This window comes from Mirounga angustirostris, unplaced genomic scaffold (genome assembly GCF_029215605.1).
Source record: "Mirounga angustirostris isolate CCGP_5_RB_7025 unplaced genomic scaffold, mMirAng1.0.hap1 SCAF_3, whole genome shotgun sequence".
Lineage (NCBI taxonomy): Eukaryota > Metazoa > Chordata > Mammalia > Carnivora > Phocidae > Mirounga > Mirounga angustirostris.
This window is the reverse complement of record NW_026991711.1, coordinates 65,751,224-65,773,546: the sequence shown is the minus strand read 5'-3', so window position 1 is coordinate 65,773,546 and position 22,323 is coordinate 65,751,224. Positions and strand designations below refer to the sequence as shown.

General features: G+C 40.7%; 1 protein-coding gene across 6 annotated transcripts in view; it reads right to left on the bottom strand.

The window, feature by feature from the left end:
- The window catches only part of DCLK1 (doublecortin like kinase 1), a 351,394-nt gene that overhangs the window by 35,110 nt on the left and 293,961 nt on the right, over positions 1-22,323 (bottom strand). For all 6 annotated transcript variants that reach the window (XM_064586190.1, XM_064586188.1, XM_064586189.1 and 3 more), the window contains exons 9-15: positions 20,656-20,713; positions 20,052-20,171; positions 15,969-16,115; positions 4,757-4,890; positions 2,913-2,990; positions 2,443-2,539; positions 539-619 (exon numbers count right to left, since the gene is read on the bottom strand). In XM_064586190.1, the coding sequence (XP_064442260.1) occupies positions 539-619; positions 2,443-2,539; positions 2,913-2,990; positions 4,757-4,890; positions 15,969-16,115; positions 20,052-20,171; positions 20,656-20,713 (715 nt within the window). The remainder of the gene's footprint in view (positions 1-538; positions 620-2,442; positions 2,540-2,912; positions 2,991-4,756; positions 4,891-15,968; positions 16,116-20,051; positions 20,172-20,655; positions 20,714-22,323) is intronic.

Here is a 22,323-nt window from a genome sequence, read left to right as displayed (position 1 = left end):
GACTCTAGTACTCAAATAGCAGCAGTGGCATCTGGGAGCTTTGAGAAATTCAGAGCCTCACATCTACGACATTAGAATCTGCATTTTAACAAGATCCCCAGGTGACTTGTGAGCGAATTCAAGGTTGAGAAGTGCTGCATTGGAGTACTTCAAGGCTTATGTGGAGACCCTTGGGTCAATTGTATTTCTGGTAGGAATCATGCAAAAGCAGTACTGACTCAGAAAATCTGCTCTTATTGATGTATTCAGAATGTAGGTTGGGGGGCGGGGGCTGGCGACCACGTGCATGCACCTCCCAAGCCAGAAGGCAGACCCATCTGAATCGAATGAAAGGCTCTGTGCAGGGGACCATGACAGCACACGTCAGGACGGATCCATCAGAGGAACAGTCTGAGATCCCATCACTGTTCCGGTGTGTTTGAAGGGGAGGAACAAATATGAACACAACACTTTACAAAGGAGGCGATATCATTAGGAAATCTGCAATTTTAGAAAGGAACGTTAGGAGTACATATAGGAAAAGGAGGAAGTCACTTACATTAACCCAGGGATGCTCAAGGACTTGCACAGCCGAAAATCGCTGATCGACATCGACCAACAGCATCATGGTGATGAGCTCCTGTGGAAGGGAACGTTTGATTCCATTTGTCTCATTTTTATGGCAGAATTCTGAGCATTTTCATATGTGGATGTTCTCTTTTAGTTTGGAAAAGCTCTAAATTTTAAATATATCAACTCAACTTATCCACAGCCATCTAACACCTTTAGAAGTTAAAGGTGAATACTTAGAACTATAAATATATGGCTTATAATTGGGAGAAAAAAATGAAATGAAGATTAAAATGAAAGTGTATTAAAGTGTATTTAGTAGAGAAGAAATAAATTATATAAGTTAAAGAATTAATATTCCTTTCTTTGTCTAGAATTTCACACTTGAATGGCAGATTTCTAGGTTAGTTTAATACAGAAATCTGTTAACATTGCTTCAAAAATTTCCACATTAATCAATACCAATAAAATGGAACTATTAAGAGGCAAATGATTTAATGGTTCTGAAATTAATGAGACCTCCTCATGAGTTCAAAATGATTTGGACCAGGAAAGCACAGCTTGGGTTTTAATGATGAGTCTGTCATACATTTGTCCACTTCGGATTAGAAGTTCCCATGTAACAAAATGGTTAGATATGTGTTATCCAGTTCCTTACATTCACGGTCTGAGTACCATTCCGTGATGGGGATGATTTATTTCCACTGATGTAGAGATTCTACCTTAAAGTTCTCATTATGTTCTTTTCTTGCTTCAGGCTCCTTTGTGCAAGAAGGCATTCATTCAGGTTCCAACATAGGCCGGGACTTATTAAAGCAACTATTTGGTGTGATGCCCTTTGCCAGGTGACATGGGGGTGTGGGAGATGGTCCTATCTGTCAATGACTTTGAGCCCTCTTGTTATGAGTGACAGCACTGAGAGGTTGATTGGTTCCTGAAGAGATTGCTCACAGGCAAAAAGACCTCTACCCCCACAGAAAAAGTCAGGTTTTAAATTGAACTCACACTCAGGACACAGAGAAACGAACGGCATACACACTGAATAATCAAAAGTCAATTATTTCTCAACATCAATTTTTCAAAAATTTAAGTCAATGCTTGGAGACGTAAGTTTAAGGAATCAATTAAAGAGTTTTCTTTTTTATGTCAAGCTCTACCAATGTCTCCATGTAAGATTTTTAGTTTTCTCAGAGGTTGCTCTCTTATTCATTCATTTTAATACATGTTAAGCATTAGTTATATACTGGTTACTACATAGGCATTGATGATATAACAATAAACAAAATACATAAAAATCCTTGTCTTGATGAAATTTGTGTTCCAGTGGGAGAAAATTAGAAAATAAATGACATAAGTAAGATGTATCCGCCTATCTGTAGCTACCTATCTATAAAGGTAGACAGAGAAAGGCAGTTAGATGGTATACAAGAAGGACATGTGGGTGTAAGTCCTATAGAGAAAAATAAAGCAGATGAGGAAGTTAAGGTGAGCTAGGAAGATTAAAGACCTGCAACTGAAAACAGGGTGTTCTGGGAAAGCTTCCCTGAGAGGATGAAATTGAGTTGAGACCCAAAAGAGATAAAGCCATAAGCTATGTCGAAATCTAAGGCAGCCTGGTGTGGGTTGGGTATAGCAAGAGGCTATAGCAACGTAACTGGAGTGACAACAGGGAGTGATGAAAACAGGGAAACAGAGACCACTTGATAAGTTGAGATGGCTACGAACAGAAGACTTGATGACTGTGAACTCTTGGAAAATCTGGTAATTATAACCAAAATGGACAGAAATCTTATTTACAACATCATTAGGTCTCTTTGCACAAAATGAGTCAAAATCAATAATTGCATTAAGACACACAGGCTCTCAGGAAAAGGAAACGCACTGGAAACCTACCTTTGCCGAATCAGAAACATTATCCCAGTATGGAGAGGGAAAGTCCACTTGCCCCATCAAAATCTGATCGAAAAGCACCTCCTGGTCATCACCGCTTCTGTTTAGATGAACCACAACAAGGAAAAAAACAGCACTAAATTGTCAACCCAGGGTATGTCTCTTCACTCTTAGGCATTCAAGCCTTTCCTTTCCCCATAAATGTGTAAAATGTGTGTTTTTAAGCCATTCAAAATGTCAGCATGGAACCGTTTTGGACAATTAGGAAAGAATGAGTTTTTAAATTATATGAGGAATATTTATGGAAGGCATGTAAATGAGTATGTACAACATAGAAAAAATAACAGGCACTGGAAGTCAAGTTCTTATGTTCCTTTCCTGCTTCAGGCTCCTTTGTGCAAGAAGGCAGAATGGATCACTCAGAGAATACAGAAATGCTTTGTTGGTGCTGAATAAAAGATGACTGCCCGTACCCACGGAACGGAGGGAAACCGCACAGCAGGATGTAAGTGATTACACCAGCTGCCCAGATGTCCACCTTGAGGCCATATCTGCAAAAGTAAGTGATGTTAGAGTTAGCAAAAGTCGGGCCAGGACAAATTATGGGACATTGGCAAAATAGATGACTCTACTATTCTAAACCAAAAACCAGGCTAAACAAAATTTAAAAACCCAACAACAAACACTAAACTAAAACCCACCAGCTAAACAGAATTCAAGGAAAGAACAAAAAAAGAGAGAGAGAGCGAGAGAAAGAGAGTAAGACATATGAATAAACATCGAAGTAAAGCATGCCTAGGATCATATCCAAGTATCAGTAAGTGAGAGGTTTCATCAAAAAGGTTTATTATAGTCATATCAATTTTAAGATAGGGATGGACCCTTGAAACTATCTAAGTCCCTGATGTTAGAAAAAAATGATTACATATAGGACATTCTCCAATTTGTAAAGCACTGATATATGTTATCTTATGCTGTCTTTCCAACCACTCTTTACGTTACACAGGATAAGTATTATTGCCTATTTTATAGAGGAGAAAACCAAGGATCCGGGGGGTAAATAGTTTTGCTCAAGATCACACATCAGTGGCAGAGCTGGGTTCCAACGAGGGCCTCCAAGAGCCCAACTCAATCTTCTTTCTCCCCGGGGCCCCTCCCTCCCGGCAGGATGTCAGAGTACTCACGGCAGAAAACTAGAAAACGTAGCCAAACCCGAGGCAGCATGCTCTGAGGGAGGTCAGGCAAGGTGACAGATGTGGGCTCCCAACTCACTCAAATTTGATGGATAAAAAAGTCCCCATACCCTACCTCCCACCTGAGGGATTTCCCGGCTGGCATTCCCTTCTCCTCTATTCTGTTCTTCTGCCTTTCTGGTCAATAGTCAAGCAGTAAAACTATCTCTGATGGGTCACCAGAGGATACAACCTAGACCTTGAGGTGTGCGTTTGTGCCACTCATTGAGGGGAGAAAGTAAGGCCGTCTCCCCTTGCTGCACCATCCTTCCCCAATCCTCCCGTGTTAGACTAGTGCCTCAGAACTTGGCCTATGATCCTTGGCAAGAAATAGGGCTCTTTCCATAAAGAGCCCTTTATTCACACGCCCCAAGTTCAAATGCTGACTCAACCACTTTCTAGTCATGAGCTTCCATGAAACCCAACCATCGCAGAGAGATTACTCATGTGCAAAATGGGAATCATACCATCTACTGGAAGAGTGAAGAATCAAGTAAAGGAGCTTAAGGCCTGGCAGAGGGCAGGTCCTGAATCAGTGTTAGGCCACCCACCTTCTCCCCCAGTTCTAGAGCTTTTCATTCATCTTACACTGCTGCACACAGAAACCAGAAAATTCCCAGTGGCCCTCTGATGCCTAAGGGTGTTTGTATTGCACAGATAATCAATGGACCGCCAAGACGGCCAAAATGAGACTGGGACAGGAGAATAAGGGCAGCTGAGAGAAATAACCACAGGAGACTGTAATCACCGCACACAGCAGTGTCTGTTTCTTTTATCCAAAAGCGAGTTAATTACCATCGCTATATGTTTCTCTGTTAGTCTGAACATTTTTTACTCTGGGGTTAATAACTGCTGTTCTACCTTTAACAAAGGCCATATGGAAGCCTTGAACAAGATTGCAGTAATTGGCAACTTGACTGGGGAAACAGAGAAAATGGCTCTCACTTTAAAGTTAAAAAAAAAAAAGTGAAAGAAATCTGACAGCTAATTCTGTCTGGATGGGACAGGGCGGTTTTCTCCTATTTCTGAAGCAGACTAGTTCTTTGGCAAGCACAGCACTCCAGTAAGCCACGGGAAGCATTTACCCAGTTTCCGCGATGATCTCTGGAGCCACGTATGTCGGGGTGCCACAGACCGTGTACAGGGGGCCGTCTACAATGGTGGCCAGTCCAAAGTCCCCCAGCTTCAGTGATTTGCTGCCATCTTGGTGTTCGTACACCTAAAGTAAAAGTAAAGAGTGGAATCGCCTTACAACCAAGAGCTCAAAAGCTCTTTCTTGAAGGAATGAGAGGCATTGTGGCTTAAATTTAAGGTATTTATCATAAAGTGAAAAAAACAGGCAATTATGCAACGGTATACATATAAGAATATCTTTTTTTAGATTACTGCAGAATCGGAAACATGGTGAACAACCAGCAAATGGAAATTAATAATAAATGACAGTGTGTTGATACAGTGGGATGCTACATGACCATTAACGTGGTGATGTGGGTTTATGTCTATTGAAATAAATTATTTTGGCGAAGGTCAGATTTCAGACTGGTTTGCATAAAAGGTGTGCTAAAGAAAAAAATACATGCAAAGAAAAATGTCTGAAAGAACACAGTGTTAGTGTGTCTGTCTCTGGGTGGTAGGATTATGAGAGATTTTTTTTTCTCTTTGCTTATCTGTATTTAATGTTTTCTACAATTAAAATTGATTTGTGTAATACAATGAAATATAGAAAGTCTCTAGTGCAGTACTTCCAATTTATGAAAGTAATTACCTCTCCATTTTAATATGTAAGAAGCTTTAAAAATACAGTTCTTTAGTAATTGAACAAAAAAATCTACACGTATATTAAAATACTTCATTTTCAGTGGCCCACATTTCCAACAAAATCTATTTACATTTTTTTATTAATAATTGAAAGGGATATTAACATTTCATTTCACCTGTGGCAATTTGGAAAGATTTATCAGGTGCAGAGACAGCATCCAGTCCAGGTTTCCTTATTAAGGCAGTAAAAGTCTCTAGTCTTTCACCCAACAAATCAAGAAAAGGATGCATGTGACCATAGGCAAGTGTTTATACCTCTTTAATTCCAGCCCATGATCAAACCAAATGGGTTTGCTCTAAAGAGTATCCCAAACCACTTCTACTGTTTCAAAGAAAAGATCAAAGGGCATTCAGAATTCTAATTCAGGGTCTTCCATTGGAATCAATAAGATAAAGAAAACCACAGTAGAAAGCTAGTATTCCCAGTAAAGGCAGGAGATGCCTTGAGGACATGGTGAAGTTTTCCACGTACATCAAAATAATTCATCCAGCAAGTAGAAGCCTGCATGTTCTTCTCTTGTCGCCTTGTGATCATCTGTACTTGATAGAGCAGCCCGAATCTCTAGCACAGCAAGGCGCATCTCCACACATCAGGAGCCCCACTACCGTGAACACACACCACGTCTCCCTTTCTTTGGAGAAAGTAGATTAACTTCCCATTTCCCTGCAGTTTCAAGTGCAGATGTTTGGCCAGCTAAGCGGCAGCATCAGCATCGATCATTTGGATCTAACTGTTTTGGCAGAGGCAGGGAGTCAGATCTTCCCTTCTGGAGAGACCGTGTCTTTTCTGCGCAGAAAATATTCTTTTACATTTTCTCCACACTCAGAACGTGGAGTCTTCTCCTTAAGGGCTTGACCACCATCTAGTTTGGGCCCTTGGGCAGGTGCCCAGAGGCTTGTGGGGTCACCTGCACATAGGCTGTTAGGGCAAAGACAGCTGTGTATCCCTCGTAGATGTGGCTTTGCCCAGTTGTCATCTGGGGTGGACACTGTCCTCCCTCCTTTAACAACACAGCTCTCCAGCCCATCAGCAGGACCAAGTTTGAGTTAGGGACACTGAAACATGAGAGCTGCAAAGCACAATGTCATCCCCAGCCTAAACGTTCTCGGGCAAAAAAATCCCTAAATCGTAGCCTTAGCACCTCCACCATTCCGGCCATCCAAGTGACAAGCAAATGTTTTTCATGAACAGAATCCTGAGATGGAAACATCTAGAAAATTATCTAGTTGACTTCCCGGACAGAGCAGAATTGTTTACTTCCTTAATTCCATTTTGTTAGCAATAACCTTCCTAAAATGCAAAATAATCTCTGGCTTTGATGTTCTGTTAGGTCCAAACATCCATGGGCCGTGTTTTGGGAGGTCATGCAGATTTTAGTTTACACAACTCCATTTACACAGGAATTTTGTGGGTTTCCTCTAAACATACTATCTATAATCACCTAACTGTATTCAAAAGTTGGACGAAAGGAGATGTTGGCAGATCCAGTCATAAGTCACATTTTGGTTCTGAATATGACCACGTACTTCCCCTACACGTAGCAAAGGTTTTATTTTCAAGCATCTACATTTAAACAGGAATTCCACCTCACATAGAGCCATATGCCAGTTGTATTTAATATACTGAGCAATAAAGTTCAAAGTTTCAATTCCTAAGGGGGAAAAAAGCACCAAAGAAGTCTAACCTAAAATAAAGAAAATTAGGATTACATAAAAATAGTAATTCTTTCAAATAAACCAACAACATTTAAATAAAACACACAGAATCTATCCTTTTAATGTTCTTTTTCTCTCTATCACTTCCACCATGTCCCCTTCCTCTGCTTTGAAAAACCATACAGAATTTTCATGAACATAAAGAGGTTAGCGTGATGCTTATGATAGACAAAAAGAACGAGAGACAAAGGCCTAATCCACGTAATTGAAAACATTTCTGGACACAACTACATTAGCAATGCTTCAGCAAAATGTTTTTGCAGGTGAATAAATGTCCAGGCCTCTTGTTTGGAATTCTGTTTTACTTACTGTCAGGCAGGGCAGGAAACAAGGTTGCTTTGGGTTTTTCTCTGTCAACACTTTGGGAGAAGGATACAGAAGAATATATTCCAGTGTTTCCTCTCCTCCAATGGGAGAGCACCTTTCCTAAGCAGTATAATGAGACCACCTCACAAATGGGGTTCCCCATTAGCACTTGCTGCAACTTGAGCTGGGCTCACCCTTACTTCTTACCAAGCCACTTACAGAGGGGCACAAGTGAGGCCATTTAAAAATGTAATTAAAACTCTGTTAAAATCACAGATTGCTAAATACATCTGTTTCAAACACACACGCATGCGTGAGCACACACACACACATACACACACTCACACACTCACAAAACCCTCTCCAGAAAGTATTTTCCCAAATGGCAGCTATAAATTTACTTTGAACTAAGTTTTTAATTAAAAGTTAGGAATGGGACCAACCTCTAACAAGTTCACATTTAAAATGTGGAGTCCCTGGCATATACTGCTCCCTGAACCGATTCTGACTTTGTTCCTCTGGATGTATCCCCGTCCTGACCATGTTCCAGGAAGGACATTAACAGGCTGCAAGCACAGGCTTGGGCAGCCCGATCCAGCCAGTGGGCTTCTGGTGTTAAAAAAAAAAAAAGAACTTTTTGCTATGACTGTATTTTAAAGCCTCCATAAAACATGACCCACAAGTGAGGTGGGAGTCCACTGATTGCCAATCAATGAGTATTCACAACATGAGCTATAATTTAATGTTCATCCCAAGCCCTTTAAATACTATAGATGTTCCCCCACATTTTAAACACTGAGGGGCTATTAAAGAGATGGGGATTAGTGCAAATTACCAGTATGTAGTGCTTTCACTGTTTTAACTAAGCAATAAAACTGTGTAATTGTACAACACTAATTGGATGCAGCTACACATAATTGTGGGCTGCCATATGTATCCTATTACCATAAAGATTGTCAGTATTTTGTAAGCTACTTTTGTGATCATTGCAGATGGCTACAGTCAGAGAAGTTGTTCTCTAGGGTTTATTATATGGCTATAAAGACATCCCATGATTTGACAGACTAAATGTGTTAAATGGCAACAATTATGAAAAAAGGTTCCAATTAAAAGCTGACGGCATGTCCCAGCAAGAACAGATATAGGGAAAGGTCAGGTATTAGGTTTTTGGCTCACTGGCATTTTACACAGGGTTTTTCCTTTTTGAAGAAGAGTTTTCTTTTTGTTTCTTTTTCGTTTATTTGGGGTTCTGCAGTAGCTGTAACTTGTTGAACAGTAGATGTCTGGGCATAGGCCTGATTTCCTTTGGATTAGAAACTGAGACCATTTGGAAAAGTTATTTGAAAAACAAAAAAACATTTAATATATAGTCATAAAATGCAGCTGGTGGCCATAAAATAATATGAAAATTCACAGATAACCTGAACCCAGGCAAATGGTTTCTGAGATTCCCATAATAGAGAACTAAAACCTGACTAATATAACAGATGTGTTGGAACAAACATAATTCTCAGCACTGCCGTGAATTCAAGGATAACCCTGTTGAAATGCTGGCTAATGAATCATTAGTATCCACGGAAATATTTTTCACAGTGGAGCTCAATAGGTACTAAAAAATAATTTCACCAAATAGAACTGAACAAAAGCGGCATGAAATTGACAAAGCCATGAAAAAAAGTCAATATACTTTTTCACAACTATGGTATCCCTTTAAAAAGACATTGATTTTCCTCTGGCCATGGTATATGGCCTTTATAGTCCTTTCTAAGGAAAATGAATTAAATTTAAATCTTTACTCTTAAAGAAGTGAAGTAAATCAACATTAATGCAGGAAATTATTTTACAAAATGCACTTTAGGGTCCACATACTTTAAAATTAAATCTTCCGGGGGGAAAAAGATTAATTCTTAAAAAAACCAAACCCGCTTTATACCCACGTGTAAAATCTTTGTGAAATCAAACGTTAAATGAAATAAGAAGAGTCAACATTGTATAGAAGTCAGAAGAGAGGTAACAATATCAGAGGGAGAAATAAAATAGCTTTCAAAGTATTACTGTAGAGATATCTGGGAAGATGGGAGGATGAGTGGGAACTCTAGGAAACCCGATTCCCATCCTACTTTAAAATAGTCATGAAACTATCTAAGGAGTTCTACGCAGTGGCAGTAAGACCGGCACGTTCCGGATCCTGGGAGCCCATTGCACATACCAGCCTTTTGCAAAGACTGTGGGAACTCAGTGCCATTGCTCTTTTTAAAACTCACATTACATTTTTGTCACACAAGTAATATCCAACATGTCATTGTAGGAAAATTAGAAAAGACAGATAATTATAGAGGGAAAGGAATTAAGCTCACCCATAATCTTGACACCTAGAAATAACCACCGTTAACATTTTGGGGTATGAACTTCCAGCCCTTTCTTTACCTCTCTCTTCTGCTTTTCTTTTTCCACTGGACAATATAAATCCTGAGTGAATATGCATGTATCTACAACACGATTTTCAGTGGCTACTGGATATTCCGTTGTATGGGTGCAGTGTAATAATAATCCCAACAATGACTACGGCTGCTATTTACTGAGCACACGGGATACGTCAGGCATTGTGTGGAGGAGCTCATGCTCACTATCCTATTGGATCTTCACAACAACCTATTAAGTCATCTTACTGATATTTTGCAGATGAGAAATTGAGTCTCAGAGATGTTGCACCGTTACGTCGCCCAGCTAATAAGTGGCAGAGCAAGAACTTAAGCTTAAGTACGTCCAAGTCCAAGATTTTAACCATGTCCTCCTCCCCCATCATCACGCCATTATTTAACTAATTAGTGCCCTGCAATAAGTAGTTTTATACTTTTTCATACTAAAAACCACTGAGATGAACATCCCTATGTATGTATACAGATCTAAATTTTTTTTCTTTAGGTTCCATTTCCAGAAGTAGAATTATTTGGTCATAGGATACTCATACTATTTAAGGTTCCAGTTCTTTATCACCAAATTACCTTTCAGAAAGCTTCTACGAAGTTACTCTTACACCAACACATAGGAGATGATTGGTATCCTAATAACTTTTCCAACACTATATGCTATTATTTATTAATTTTGCTAGTCCAATAAGACCATGTCATTTTAAATGAGATGAGTGGTAGTATTTTAGTCCCTAACGGCAGAAGGGATGAGCAGGGGAGCAGACAGGCCCAGGCCACCAAGGAAACACACTACACTTTCCTGTCTTCTCCCACGTGCAATCACAGGTCCTGGGAAGAGGGCCCTCAGCAAAGGTGCTAGTAAAGAAACTGGTAGATTATCGTACTAAAGAATGTTTTGGGAAAATGTTGTTTTGCTTCTATTTTTCCCTTAACTTTTATCCAAATTCGGAGAGCAGAGGGTTTTTTTTTCTAAACACCTATAAAAAATGATCATTCAGTTTCTGCTTGGACATTTTCAATGACCACAAGCTATGCGTAGTAAAGGCCCTTTAATTTGCAAACAGGTGCAACTGTTAGAAAGTTTTTTCTTACATCAACCTTGAACCTCTCATCCAGTAACGTCTTCTCTTTAGTCGGAGTTCAGTACAGCACAGAAAAGGTTTCCCATCTTCCATCTGGCAGTGTTTCATATATTTAACCAGAGCCACCATGCTCCACTTTCTCCATCCCTCTGTGGGCTGAACTCCAGGCCCCTGCCATGACGTGCTACATTCCTCACCACAGGAGTAACTGGCATGAGCAAGGCAGAGGACTCTCTCGATGGCAGCACTCTTTCAGTGAAAGGAATTGAGGGGCACTTTTTAGCAGTCATATCCCACTGAGGCCCACCCTGAATTTATGGTCAACTAATAGCCTTTGACTTGGTCTGGCCAAGTTTCTCCATTATTGATTTGCTGCAATGATCATTAAAACGATTACACCAAAACCACTTAGTCCACTGGGATTTATGTGTCTCTCTTGTCAAATTTCATCCTACTGATTTGGGACCCTCACAGAGCCAAAGATACTTTTGGATCTCAAGTTTGTCACTTGCTATAATACATCTTCATTTCGCATCACTAATAATGCTGATTAGGCCAGGGCTAGTGACAGAGTCCTGAGAGGCCCCTGGCTCCCTTCTTCTGGGTCCCCCAACCATTAATCAACACTCTGCTGGCTCAAGATCCTAAGACAGTGGACTGACTACAGATCTACTCAACTGTGCTTTTGCCTATGACCTCTAGATGCAGTCTATCGGTGGCACTTGCCTTGTGTACCAGTGTAGCTAGCTATCTTATCACAAAATGGACTTATTTGTTAAGGGTCATGGGATTAAGGCAGAAGGAAATCTGCCCTCTTGTGGGCTTGGGGCTGGCTTGACATGGAAACCAAAAGGTGCTGGAACACATCATCTCTAGGTCACACATGGTCATCACTTGGAGAGAACACGATACCTTACTGCTACATATAATCCAGTTAGTGAAAATGAGGGTCGTGTGCTAGGCATGCCATTTTGATGGGCAGCCAGGAGCAGGTACAAACACCTGGATAGAAAGTTTCTAAAAGAAAATTTCTGACCAAGACAGGCAGATTCTCTGAGAAACTGCTTTCTCCCAGAAAGTACTGGGGAGTTTAGAAGGAAAAAGTTTTTTGAACATAAACTTCTATATTTCAAGAAAATTACCATTTATTTCTGGAATCTAATAAAAACTAGTGATGCAAATTATATTTTTGCCAGTAAATGCTTTAATTTTCCTAAGAAGGTAGCACCTGCATATACATTTTAAAAGACCCTCCCAGCTCCTTAGAAGAAAACTCAGGCTCCTACTGAGAATTTTTCCTGCCAAGGGTGCAAGCTTGCCATCTAGTGGTGACTCCTGCCAACTAAAGGTGGTTGATCTCAGTAGGATGGTTTTGGTGGTTTGGTTTGTTTTTTAAAAAGCAAAAAGTCTCTTTTAGTTATATACTGTCACGCGTGCACACACACACACACACACACACAGTCTGCGCATAAGTACAGCGAGGGAAACACTGCACTTCCCCCACTCAGTGGCATTTAGACTGAGGCCCATGTGAGCCCTCAGTGTAATGAATGAGTTGAAGAATGGCTTGGATCTGTCATGTTGGGTCTGTCCTCTAGTCTGTGAAGAAGTGTCACTCATTTACTCACTCTTTCATCTCATCCACCCTCTCATCCCACTGGTCACTCATCCGTATGATCATTAAGCTCCAGGCCTGACAGAGCAAAAAGAACCATGTAAGATCACTGGCATGATTACCTTGTGACAACAAAAACAAAAGAAAACAAACAAGACAAAAACTTAGAAGTGATACAATAATAAAATTATAGGGGGTATTTATATTGGGTCAATTCCCAGTTTTCACACCATCTGTGTCTAGATACATCACTGTAAATCAAATCATGTTTTCTCATTAAAAGACCTGGACCTGACAAATACTTAGACTTGAATAGATCAATATAGATCCTTAAGGCCAAACTACAACATTTTTATATAGTTCTATAAGAATTTACAAATAAAAAATTCTGCATAAAAGTTCTACATATATGATAATATATAAAATGAAATCTATAACTTAAAAATAATACTTTGTTAGTTATAACAAACATTAAACACTAAACTGGCAAAAATCTTGTTAGCAACCCAACAATTTAGGCTTTTTTGATAATGAAAGAGTAATGCAAAGTGTGTAGTGAGGCCTTTTTATTTATTTGGTAAATTTATTTATTTGGTAGTAAGAAAATGGACTCAAAATCTTTACACGAAATTTGTCATAGCATTTTTCAAAAATAATTTCCGGCTCTACATTTTGTGAGGAGATGGCAATTCCATGCACGGGTGAATAGTAAAATTTTAAAAGCAATGTCAAAAAAGATGCAAGATGATTTTTACAACATACAATTTGTTGTGAAACAGTTTTATTTTTAGGAATACTTTAATTTTTATTACAAATAAAAGAGGAGTAAAAAGGAAGGAAGCTAATAGTTCCATGTTATCTCTTTATCTTCATAAAATCCCCCTAAAGGAGGCTCAAAGGAGTTAAGAAACTTGTTCAAGGTCATAAGACCAGCCACTGGAAGAGTGAAGCACTTGGTTTTGAACTTTGGTCCATCTGACTATAAATCCTTGGGATGTGAATGTGCCTCCCATGACGATTCTCTCTTATTTCCACATAAAGGTCAACAGAATGTGAAATTAACAGAAGTCTCAAGTTCAATTAGTGATGTCGTCCTAATTCTGCTCACCTTCTTCTATTCTTCTACCTATTTTATACTATAATAGATTTATTCCTGCAAAGCTCACCAGCCCTTATTACTTCCTGAGAGTAAGAAATTACTATACTGGAGAAGTAGAATTACTTTAGTTCATATATATATTTTAAACCTATATTGCAAATGACTTCAATGGTGTGCGTATTTCACATTCTCACATTAGAAGAGAAAGGAAAAAAAAGAGTGAACGTTTTTCTTTTTGGGTAATTTAAAAAGTGAAATATGTTAGAATGAGCACAATATCTTCAAAGTGTCCTGCAAACTGTAATTTTAGAAAAATTACCCTGCTAAGTAATCACGTATGGCATTTAACAGAAATAGACAACGCTCTGGTGAGAAGCAAGTGGACAATGTCACGCAAAACCAAACCGCAAAGTGGAGGGGAGGAAACTAAACTTTAATTTTCAATCACTGAACTTCAGGGTTTAGAGAAGTTTTGAAACAAAGGCCAATTGTGAGTCTGTTCCCACGAGATGATCCTACATAATTCAGGACATAGGAATAATGAATGCAGACAAGAGAAAATTGCTGCAGGTTATGGAGGCAACTATGCAGAAGAGAATGTTCAGGCTACTGCGGAGATGTGGAATTTGAGGAGCAATTAAGTCAGAACTCGGTCGCTTGACCTCAGCTCCCTTCATTAGCCAGTAGCTGCAAGTTTATGAACATAATTACAGCGAACTAACTGCTTGTGTATTTATTTCTTGAATGCCTATTTTTCCTACTTGAATGTCAACTCCATGAAGGCATCTGTCTCTCTGTTCCCTGGCACAACCTGGCACAGAGCCAGCACGCAATAAATCTCCCTAATGCACAGCTTTGTGTCATCTAGTGGTTAAAATCTTGGGCTCTGTAGTAGGACAGAGCTCAACTGAGATCTTAGTTCTTCCACATATGAGTTATAATGGCTTTGCACAGGTCTTTGAACTTCTAGGCACTCAGTTTCCTTACCTGTGAAATGGGACAGTAATAGAACCTACCCCATATAGCTGTTGTGAGGATTAAGTGAGATCATGAGTGTAAAGCACAGGGCTAGCCCATGGGTGGGTCGCCATCTTAGCAGACTTCATCAGTCCTTCTTGTGCCGTGAGAGTTGGGTTGCTCATCTGCTTCTCGACTTGGAAGCTCATTTGGGTCATGTGGGGGAGCTTGTTTCAAGGAAGATCTGTACCCTGTCACCAGTCACCAGATTCTGATTTGCTAGGGCTGCAGGGAGGCTCAGAAATTTGCATTTTTAACAGGCATCTGGGAGTAGTTCAGATGCAGGGACTCTTTAGACCACCCTTGGAGAAACACTTCTTTTGAAAGAGAATCCTCAATTCCCGGATTTCTGAAGAGATGGACAAACTAACAGTAATATGTAATACGTGACTCTTGGGCCTGGGTAATGAAAGTAAAAGAAGAACTAGCATCTTGGGGTGGGGGGGATAAAATGAATAAATTTCATTAAAATTCCAGCCTGGATAGCCAGCAAAATTTATGTTACTCCATATTCACCAGTGACAGTTCCCCAAACGCCCAGTCTCTGTCTCCTCAATTCTTTCCAATACTGTCCCCTTAACAACTGGACTAGGAAAGGATCCTCATTTGCTTGGGTAAAGAACTCCTAGTGTTTCCCCAGAGACATGGAGTTCATTAAAGTAAAACAAACAGTCTTAAAGAGGGATAGGGATGTCTCTGATTTTTAAAATCAGTCTTCATTGTGATTATTTTTAAGCTGGAGGGCTAGTCTCTTTAAAACTCATGACTTATTGTCTTAGCTTTTAGATCATATTATGGAAAAGTAAATTTGGGAGACTAAGGGCGTCCTTTTTTTTTTCCAAGTGAAAACTTTTAACATCAAAGTGCTGTAGATAAATAAACATACATGTAAATGTTCCTCATGACTATCTTGGTCTAGCCTAAGGTCTTAACCACAGCCTTAGATTTCCCAAGCTCTATTCCCCCAACCCTGTCTCAGGTTTTTATTTGTTAATAATTAGTCAGGTACATTAACGGCACATTAACCCCTACAGATATACTTAAAAGGTTCGTTTCTAGCTAGTCACTGAAGTCCAGCTGGAAACTAGCCTTTAAAGTATATTTCTTTTCAAAAAAGAAAGGAAAGGAAATAGGAAAGAAAAAAAAAGAAACACTCATGTTCACTCATGAGTGCTTGGAACTCAAGATGCCTGAGGTTGGAATTCCTCTTACCAGTAGGTTCTCTGGCTTGATGTCCCGGTGGACGATGTTCAGGCTATGCAGGTATTTGATGGCACTGGCCAGGTTGTAGAGCATCCCACTGGCATCCCGCTCCGTGTACTTGTTGGTTGAAGTAATAGCATCAAAGAGGTCTCCGCCCTGAGAACAGAACAGCACGTGGAGCTGCAATTAGCAGATGGTCCTGGAGAGACAACTGACACATTCTCACGATGAAGACGCATGCAGGATCTCTGGGCTCCCAGCGCTTTCCCTGCCACTTCCCTCTCAAAGGCCCAACAACTCCACCTGGGGATTTGTCTCCCCGCTGTGAAAGCCAGGGGCATTTCCTCCATGGCTCAAAGGAGCAGGAGGAGGATTCTCCACCATTGGGACATGCAGTCATATCCACAGCCCCAGCCAGGAGGGAGAGACAGAGCCAGGTCTGGCGGGTGCCCTCGTGGCATGTGTGACATGCCTCATCGCAATGGCCAGCAGAAGTTCAAAGTCACAACCCCAACCCTCCCAAAATGAGAAACAGGTAATCCTGCAGACCACATCCTTAACAAAACGTGCGGCTGCCTTATGAAGCTCACACACACACACACACACATGCACACACTCAGTTCCCTTCATTCTCTAGATTGTGCTCTCTTGGAGTGGGTGTAGTGTTTTCTTTTCCAATAATGTGCTTCTTTGTAAGGAGCAGAGAAAAAGGACCAGAAACTGTCATTCCAAAGATGAGAGAGAAAAGAGAGGAGAAGGGAGGAGGGTGGAGGATTTTCAAAGAAAGTTTTCTAGGACCATTATTCATCTGAACTTTTGTTTCCCTTGTTCCTTGCTAACTTATTGTTATTTGGAGAAACAGAATGATTTTAGGCTCCAATTTTAGTTCTCTTTATTGGAAACGCTTTCAGAAATTTGGGTCTGATTTACTAACGACGTTTGCCTCGTTCTTACACACAATGCACCAAATAGCTGAGCACGGGAGTCAATTGTGTTCATCTGCTGCCTAATGTGGTGAGGGATTTCATTTTTGTTTTTTTAAATGGCAAAAGCAAAATACAGGCCTTGCAGGCTGATAGTTTTCGAATCTCACTAAGCTGGCCTGTCCTCCGTTGCCTTGCACCACCTCTGCTCGGGGGGCTTCTCCCGCGGCCCATTCAGCCTCGGCAGTTCCCAACCTAAACACACACACGAGTGTCAAAATGAACGCCTTCTCCGCTTTCTGATTCTCTCAAAGGCAAGGCTGCCCGAGGGGTCCGTGCCCCTCCAGGAGGCAGCATTTTCACTGCGGTCTACATGAGCAGCACCCCGATGCAGTGGGATGGGTGTGAGGCTGTGTGTGGTGACCCACAATGATGCCACCGTTGTCCTCGTTGTCTAGGTAGGCGCCAGGCATCCTGTGACCTCACGTCTTCCACATCCCCAGCAAGACAGTCAACCAGGCCTTCCTGTAAGGCGGGTAAGGCGTACACAGCCAGTCCGCTCCATCTGCTGGGTAAAAGGTTTTGTTGCGCTGTCCCGGGGTGGTTCTCGTGAGGCCTCACAACCTACACTGCTTCCGGCCTCTTTATTCACAGCACCCAGCGAACGGACTGTTACCTTCCCGCATGGGATGTTGGCCTTTTCCTTCTCCCTTCAAGAAGTCGGCATTCCTTTCCCATGGCTCTCCATGTCCGGGTGCCCCTCTTCATTCCAACCGGTCTCGATGCATCTCCTGCCACTCGCTAGACCCGTGAGTCGCCTTTATGCTCCAGGTAGGAGATTCTTCCCCCATCACTAAAACATGCCAAAATCACCCTGCGTTCCCAACCTGTCCTCCCAAGAGCCCCCTTCCTGGAAGGTCCCTTCGAGTGCCTTTGTCTTTCTGACTCCTGCTGATCCGTTAGGGCCCGGCCGCAGGGCCACCTCCTGCACAAGGCCTGCATTCCTCTGAACACATATGCAGGGTGTATGTGCACACATCTGTAGGCAGAAGTCCAAAGGCCTGTTCTTATTAATTACGGAATTTCACTTGTAATTACTGTTACTTCACTGTTTTCCAGAATCCAGGCCTTGTTTATCCTACAGCTGCAGGCCTCTTTGGCACACCCCCGGACTCTTGAGAAGCGTGGCCCTAGCTACATTTGTCAGGGGGAAATGTTGTGGGAGTCTTTCAAGTCAAGCCTGGGGTTGGCCTTCTCTTCCTGGGATGCTTCCAGACCTGGCCTCACAGCAGTTCTGGGTCAGCCTAAATTTAAGGGTATGATCTGGCAGTACAATGGACGAGTCCCGATGCTGGACCAGGCAGACACTCTCTGGCCTTGTTAGGCTATCTTGGTCACCCAGAGGGAATGTTGAGTGAAGTGAGGACCTCCCAGTGGTAACTTAGCTGTTGTCACCTGACTAAACTAAAGCGTGACAGACTAGGCTTTCCCACCACAGTGTGTTCTAAAGTCTTAAGCCTTTGCCTCTTTCATTTCTCAGCTTCAAGTTTAAGTTAGTCTTAACTCTTCAAAAATCAGCCAATAAAAGGAGGCTAATCAATTTCTAATAGCACTCAGAAGAGCAAGAGGAATGGTTTGAATTCGTTGCTCTCAAAATTAAAGTCATTGTAAAAATATTATCCTGGGTGCTAGAGAAAGTCTATTTTACAATATTGGGAATTACCAAACTTTATTTGGCCATAAAGCACCAATATAAAAATCTTCTGAACAACTGAAATCAACCTTTCTTTGTCGAAATAACAGTTTACCATTGTTTATCTCCCTTGGTCTCAAATGTGACAATAGCTAGTGTCACTACAAACAAGTCCCCCCCCCCCCGAAAGAAACAAATCCTAACACGAAGTAGGAAAAAGCAGGCTTCATCTGTAAATATAAATAACCACTAAAAAAAAAAAAAAAAAAAAAAAAAAAGCCAACAGATCTAAAGTAAAGCAACTCTGAATAATAAAAGCTTAAAGGACCCTCGAATGAACAGTTTTCTATATAGTAACAGATTAGTTTATTACATGCTGTCTTTGTCTTAAATCTTTACAGAGGAAATGCCACATTCCACAGTGCTGATTCCTGCCACCAGCTGGGGCGTGTGATTCCAAACATGGTTCCTGGAGCCCAAGGCTCTCACTGATGGGTGCACACATTTGATGCAGAGGTGGTGTGACTAATTTACGACATTTTACAACTAAAGTAGAAATTAGTTACACCTTCAGTTAGATTAACATAATAGAAAAAAGGCTTGAGAAAAATAGCACTTCATAAATACTAAACATTAAATTTGTAAAAACTTTTAGTTACTGAAAATTTTAAATATGGAAGTAGAGGGAATGGGCAAGGCAGCTTTAACTTAGATTCAACGATTATCAACATATGGCCATGTCTATGTTCTATGATCTAATAAAATACAGATGTAATTTTATGGGACAGGACGAGGTTGTAACATCTACTGAAAGGCAGCAGAATATTTTCTAGTGCTATTTTTCTATTACATTGGTGACTAAAAGTTTAAAGCTTTTTTTTTTTAATAAGAATGGGTGATACCTTTGGATGTAGTTCACGAAAAAGTGCACAATTTCTACAGCAACGATAACAATGATCATTTCTGTGATACTTCCTGTGTATTAGAAAGTACATTAGTGGGGGCGCCTGGGTGGCTCAGTCAATTAAAGCGTCCGGCTCTTGATTTTGGCTCAAGTCACGATCTCAGGGCTGTGAGATCAAGCCCCACATTGGGCACCATGCTCAGCAGGGAGTCTGCTTCTCTTCCTCTCCCTCTCTCTCTGCCCCTCCCCCCCCTTAAAAAAAAAGTACATGGTGGAAGTCATCCCTCTTACCTTCACCATAACACTCCTGGTAGGTAATATTATTCCTCTCATTTTATATTTGAGGAAACTGAGGTACGGAAAGGTATACCCAAGGTCAGAAACTATATAGGTCAAGGCTGGGACTTGAATGCTTGCAGTATAATTCTAGTGTTAATACTCTTACCCATTATGCCAATACATAGAAATGAGAGACTAAATATTGGTGGAAGGAAATAAAGGAGACAGCTCTCTCTATCAGATAGGAAAGTGTGGTGCCTTGTGTGGGTTTATTCTTTTTCCAAGATACACACCTTGACTAATTCCATGACAAGATACAGTTCTGTTGGCACATCCATCTCTTCGATCAGAAGAACAATATTGGGATGCTTCACTCTTCTTAAAATAGACACCTCATTCTGGATCATGTGCTCCTGTTTAAGGGAAGAGTTACCTTAATCAATATACACATCAAAACATATGAGGAGCTAACTCCAGTGAGTGAAGCTATACTATTTGAGGATCAAAGGAGATATGTTTTGGTAAAATATGATGAGTATATCTTAGATTCTGATACTCAGCCTAGAATTGCCAAAAGATGTTGAAGGTCCTCAGATGATGCTTGCAACCTATCAGTATAACTATAATCACATACAGAAGGATAGAATGAAACTTAGATCACAAAAGTAAATTAAGAAGCAAGCAAACAATAAGGAACAGAAATAACATATAATCATTCCAATTAACTTTTATTTCAAGAATATTTATAAAATTATATTCCAATAAATATATAACATTGTATTCCACCAAAATGCAACTCCTGGGGTGAACTTATGTTTATTTGGGAACTGATCTGTGTGTTTCTACCTCCCCACCCCCACAACACTATATTTTCATAACAATAAGCCTTATACATACTTTGCCTCGACATTTGCTTTTCTTGATAATTTTCAGAGCATACTCCCTAGCGGTTGATCTGCAAAGAGAAAGATATTTGTAAAAAATAAACTTAATTTCAAATCTGTTGAGTCATTTTGCTAAGGATTAATTTCTTATCCCCAGACCTTGCATCAAACTGGTATAAATATTTTGTAAAAGACTCTTTTTCCTTTTTACAAAGAAATATGTAAACCTTAAGGGGTTGACCAAGTGTAAGGATAACAACTATGCTAGCATAGAAACATCCTGAGCTGTTTTTTTTAAAGATTTTATTTATTTATTTGTAAGACAGATAAGAGCACAAGCAGGTGGAGCGGCAGGCAGAGGGAGAAGCAGACTCTCTGCTAAGCAGGGAGCCTGATACGGGACTCGATCCCAGGACCCTGGAATCCTGACCTGAGCGGAAGGCAGACGCTTAATTGCTTGAGCCATCCAGATGCCCCATCCTGAGCTGTTTAATGTTATACTTGTGATAAAACCACCACTACTGGGGTGCCTGGGAGGTGGCTCAGTCAGTTAAGCATTCTGACTCTTAAAAAAATAAAATGAAAGCGTTCTGACTCTTGATTTTGGCTCAGGTCATGATCTCAGGGTCCTGGGATGGAGCCTCATGTCAGGCTCTGCGCTCAGTGGGGAGTCTGCTTCAGGATTCTCTCTCTCCCTCTCCCTCTGCCCCTCCCCCCAGCACACACTCTCTCTCTCAAATAAATAAATCTTAACCCCAAAAACCAGGACTCTAGAGTTCTTGAGGACTCTCCTTCATATACAGCCCAGCCAACACTGCCCTTCCTCCGTGATGGATGTGGGAGGGAGGGTTTAGTCATATAGCTACCTTTAAATAGCTTCCTCACTTGTGCTAACATTTCTAACTATCTTAGTGTAGTGCCGAAAAGGACAGCTCTATTGTCGAAGGACATATACTTAATAGTCATAAGAAACCACTATTTTACAAGCATTTCCACTTCATTTCTGGTGGGGAACCAAAACAGCTTAGCTTTTTACCCATCGATAAAAGCCAACTTTAGGGATCCAAATGAATACAGTGGGAGTGGGGTTGATTAGGAACAAAAGTTTAAAATAGGGTTTTAACATCTTCAGTATGGAGAATCAAAGGGGGGGGGGATTTCCTAGTTACATGTTTAGAGTAAGAGTGATCTGCCCATAAATTAAGAGGTCAGATATTAGCAGTGTGTCCCGAGGGCATTTTAGACACCATTTCATATGATTTGCTAAAACTGCTTCTCCCACTCGACTTCCAGGCCCCTGCGTGTTAGATAAATAGGAGAGTGAAGTTATGCACATGCAAGGAGATTCCTCACATCATAGAAGGACCACAGGGTCCCTTTAAGTGGTCTCTTCTTAAGAAGCTTTTGAAGAGTTTGTTTGCAAATTTGAAAACCCTTAGTCAAGAGGAAAACTAAACGCTGAAGATTTCTGGATTCTGCTTTTCACGAATCACTAAGAAAACTAAAATAAAACAAATCTGAGATTCGAATCCGTGAACCCTTTCCTATCTGGTTTAGAACATTTCATGTGATGACAGAGAAAACTAGACTATTGGACTGACCGCTGTGATCAAAGCCAGCGATCCCAGGCAGGACCAAGGAGCTGGGATGGAGGTAACACTCCATTCTGTGCTTCCACAAA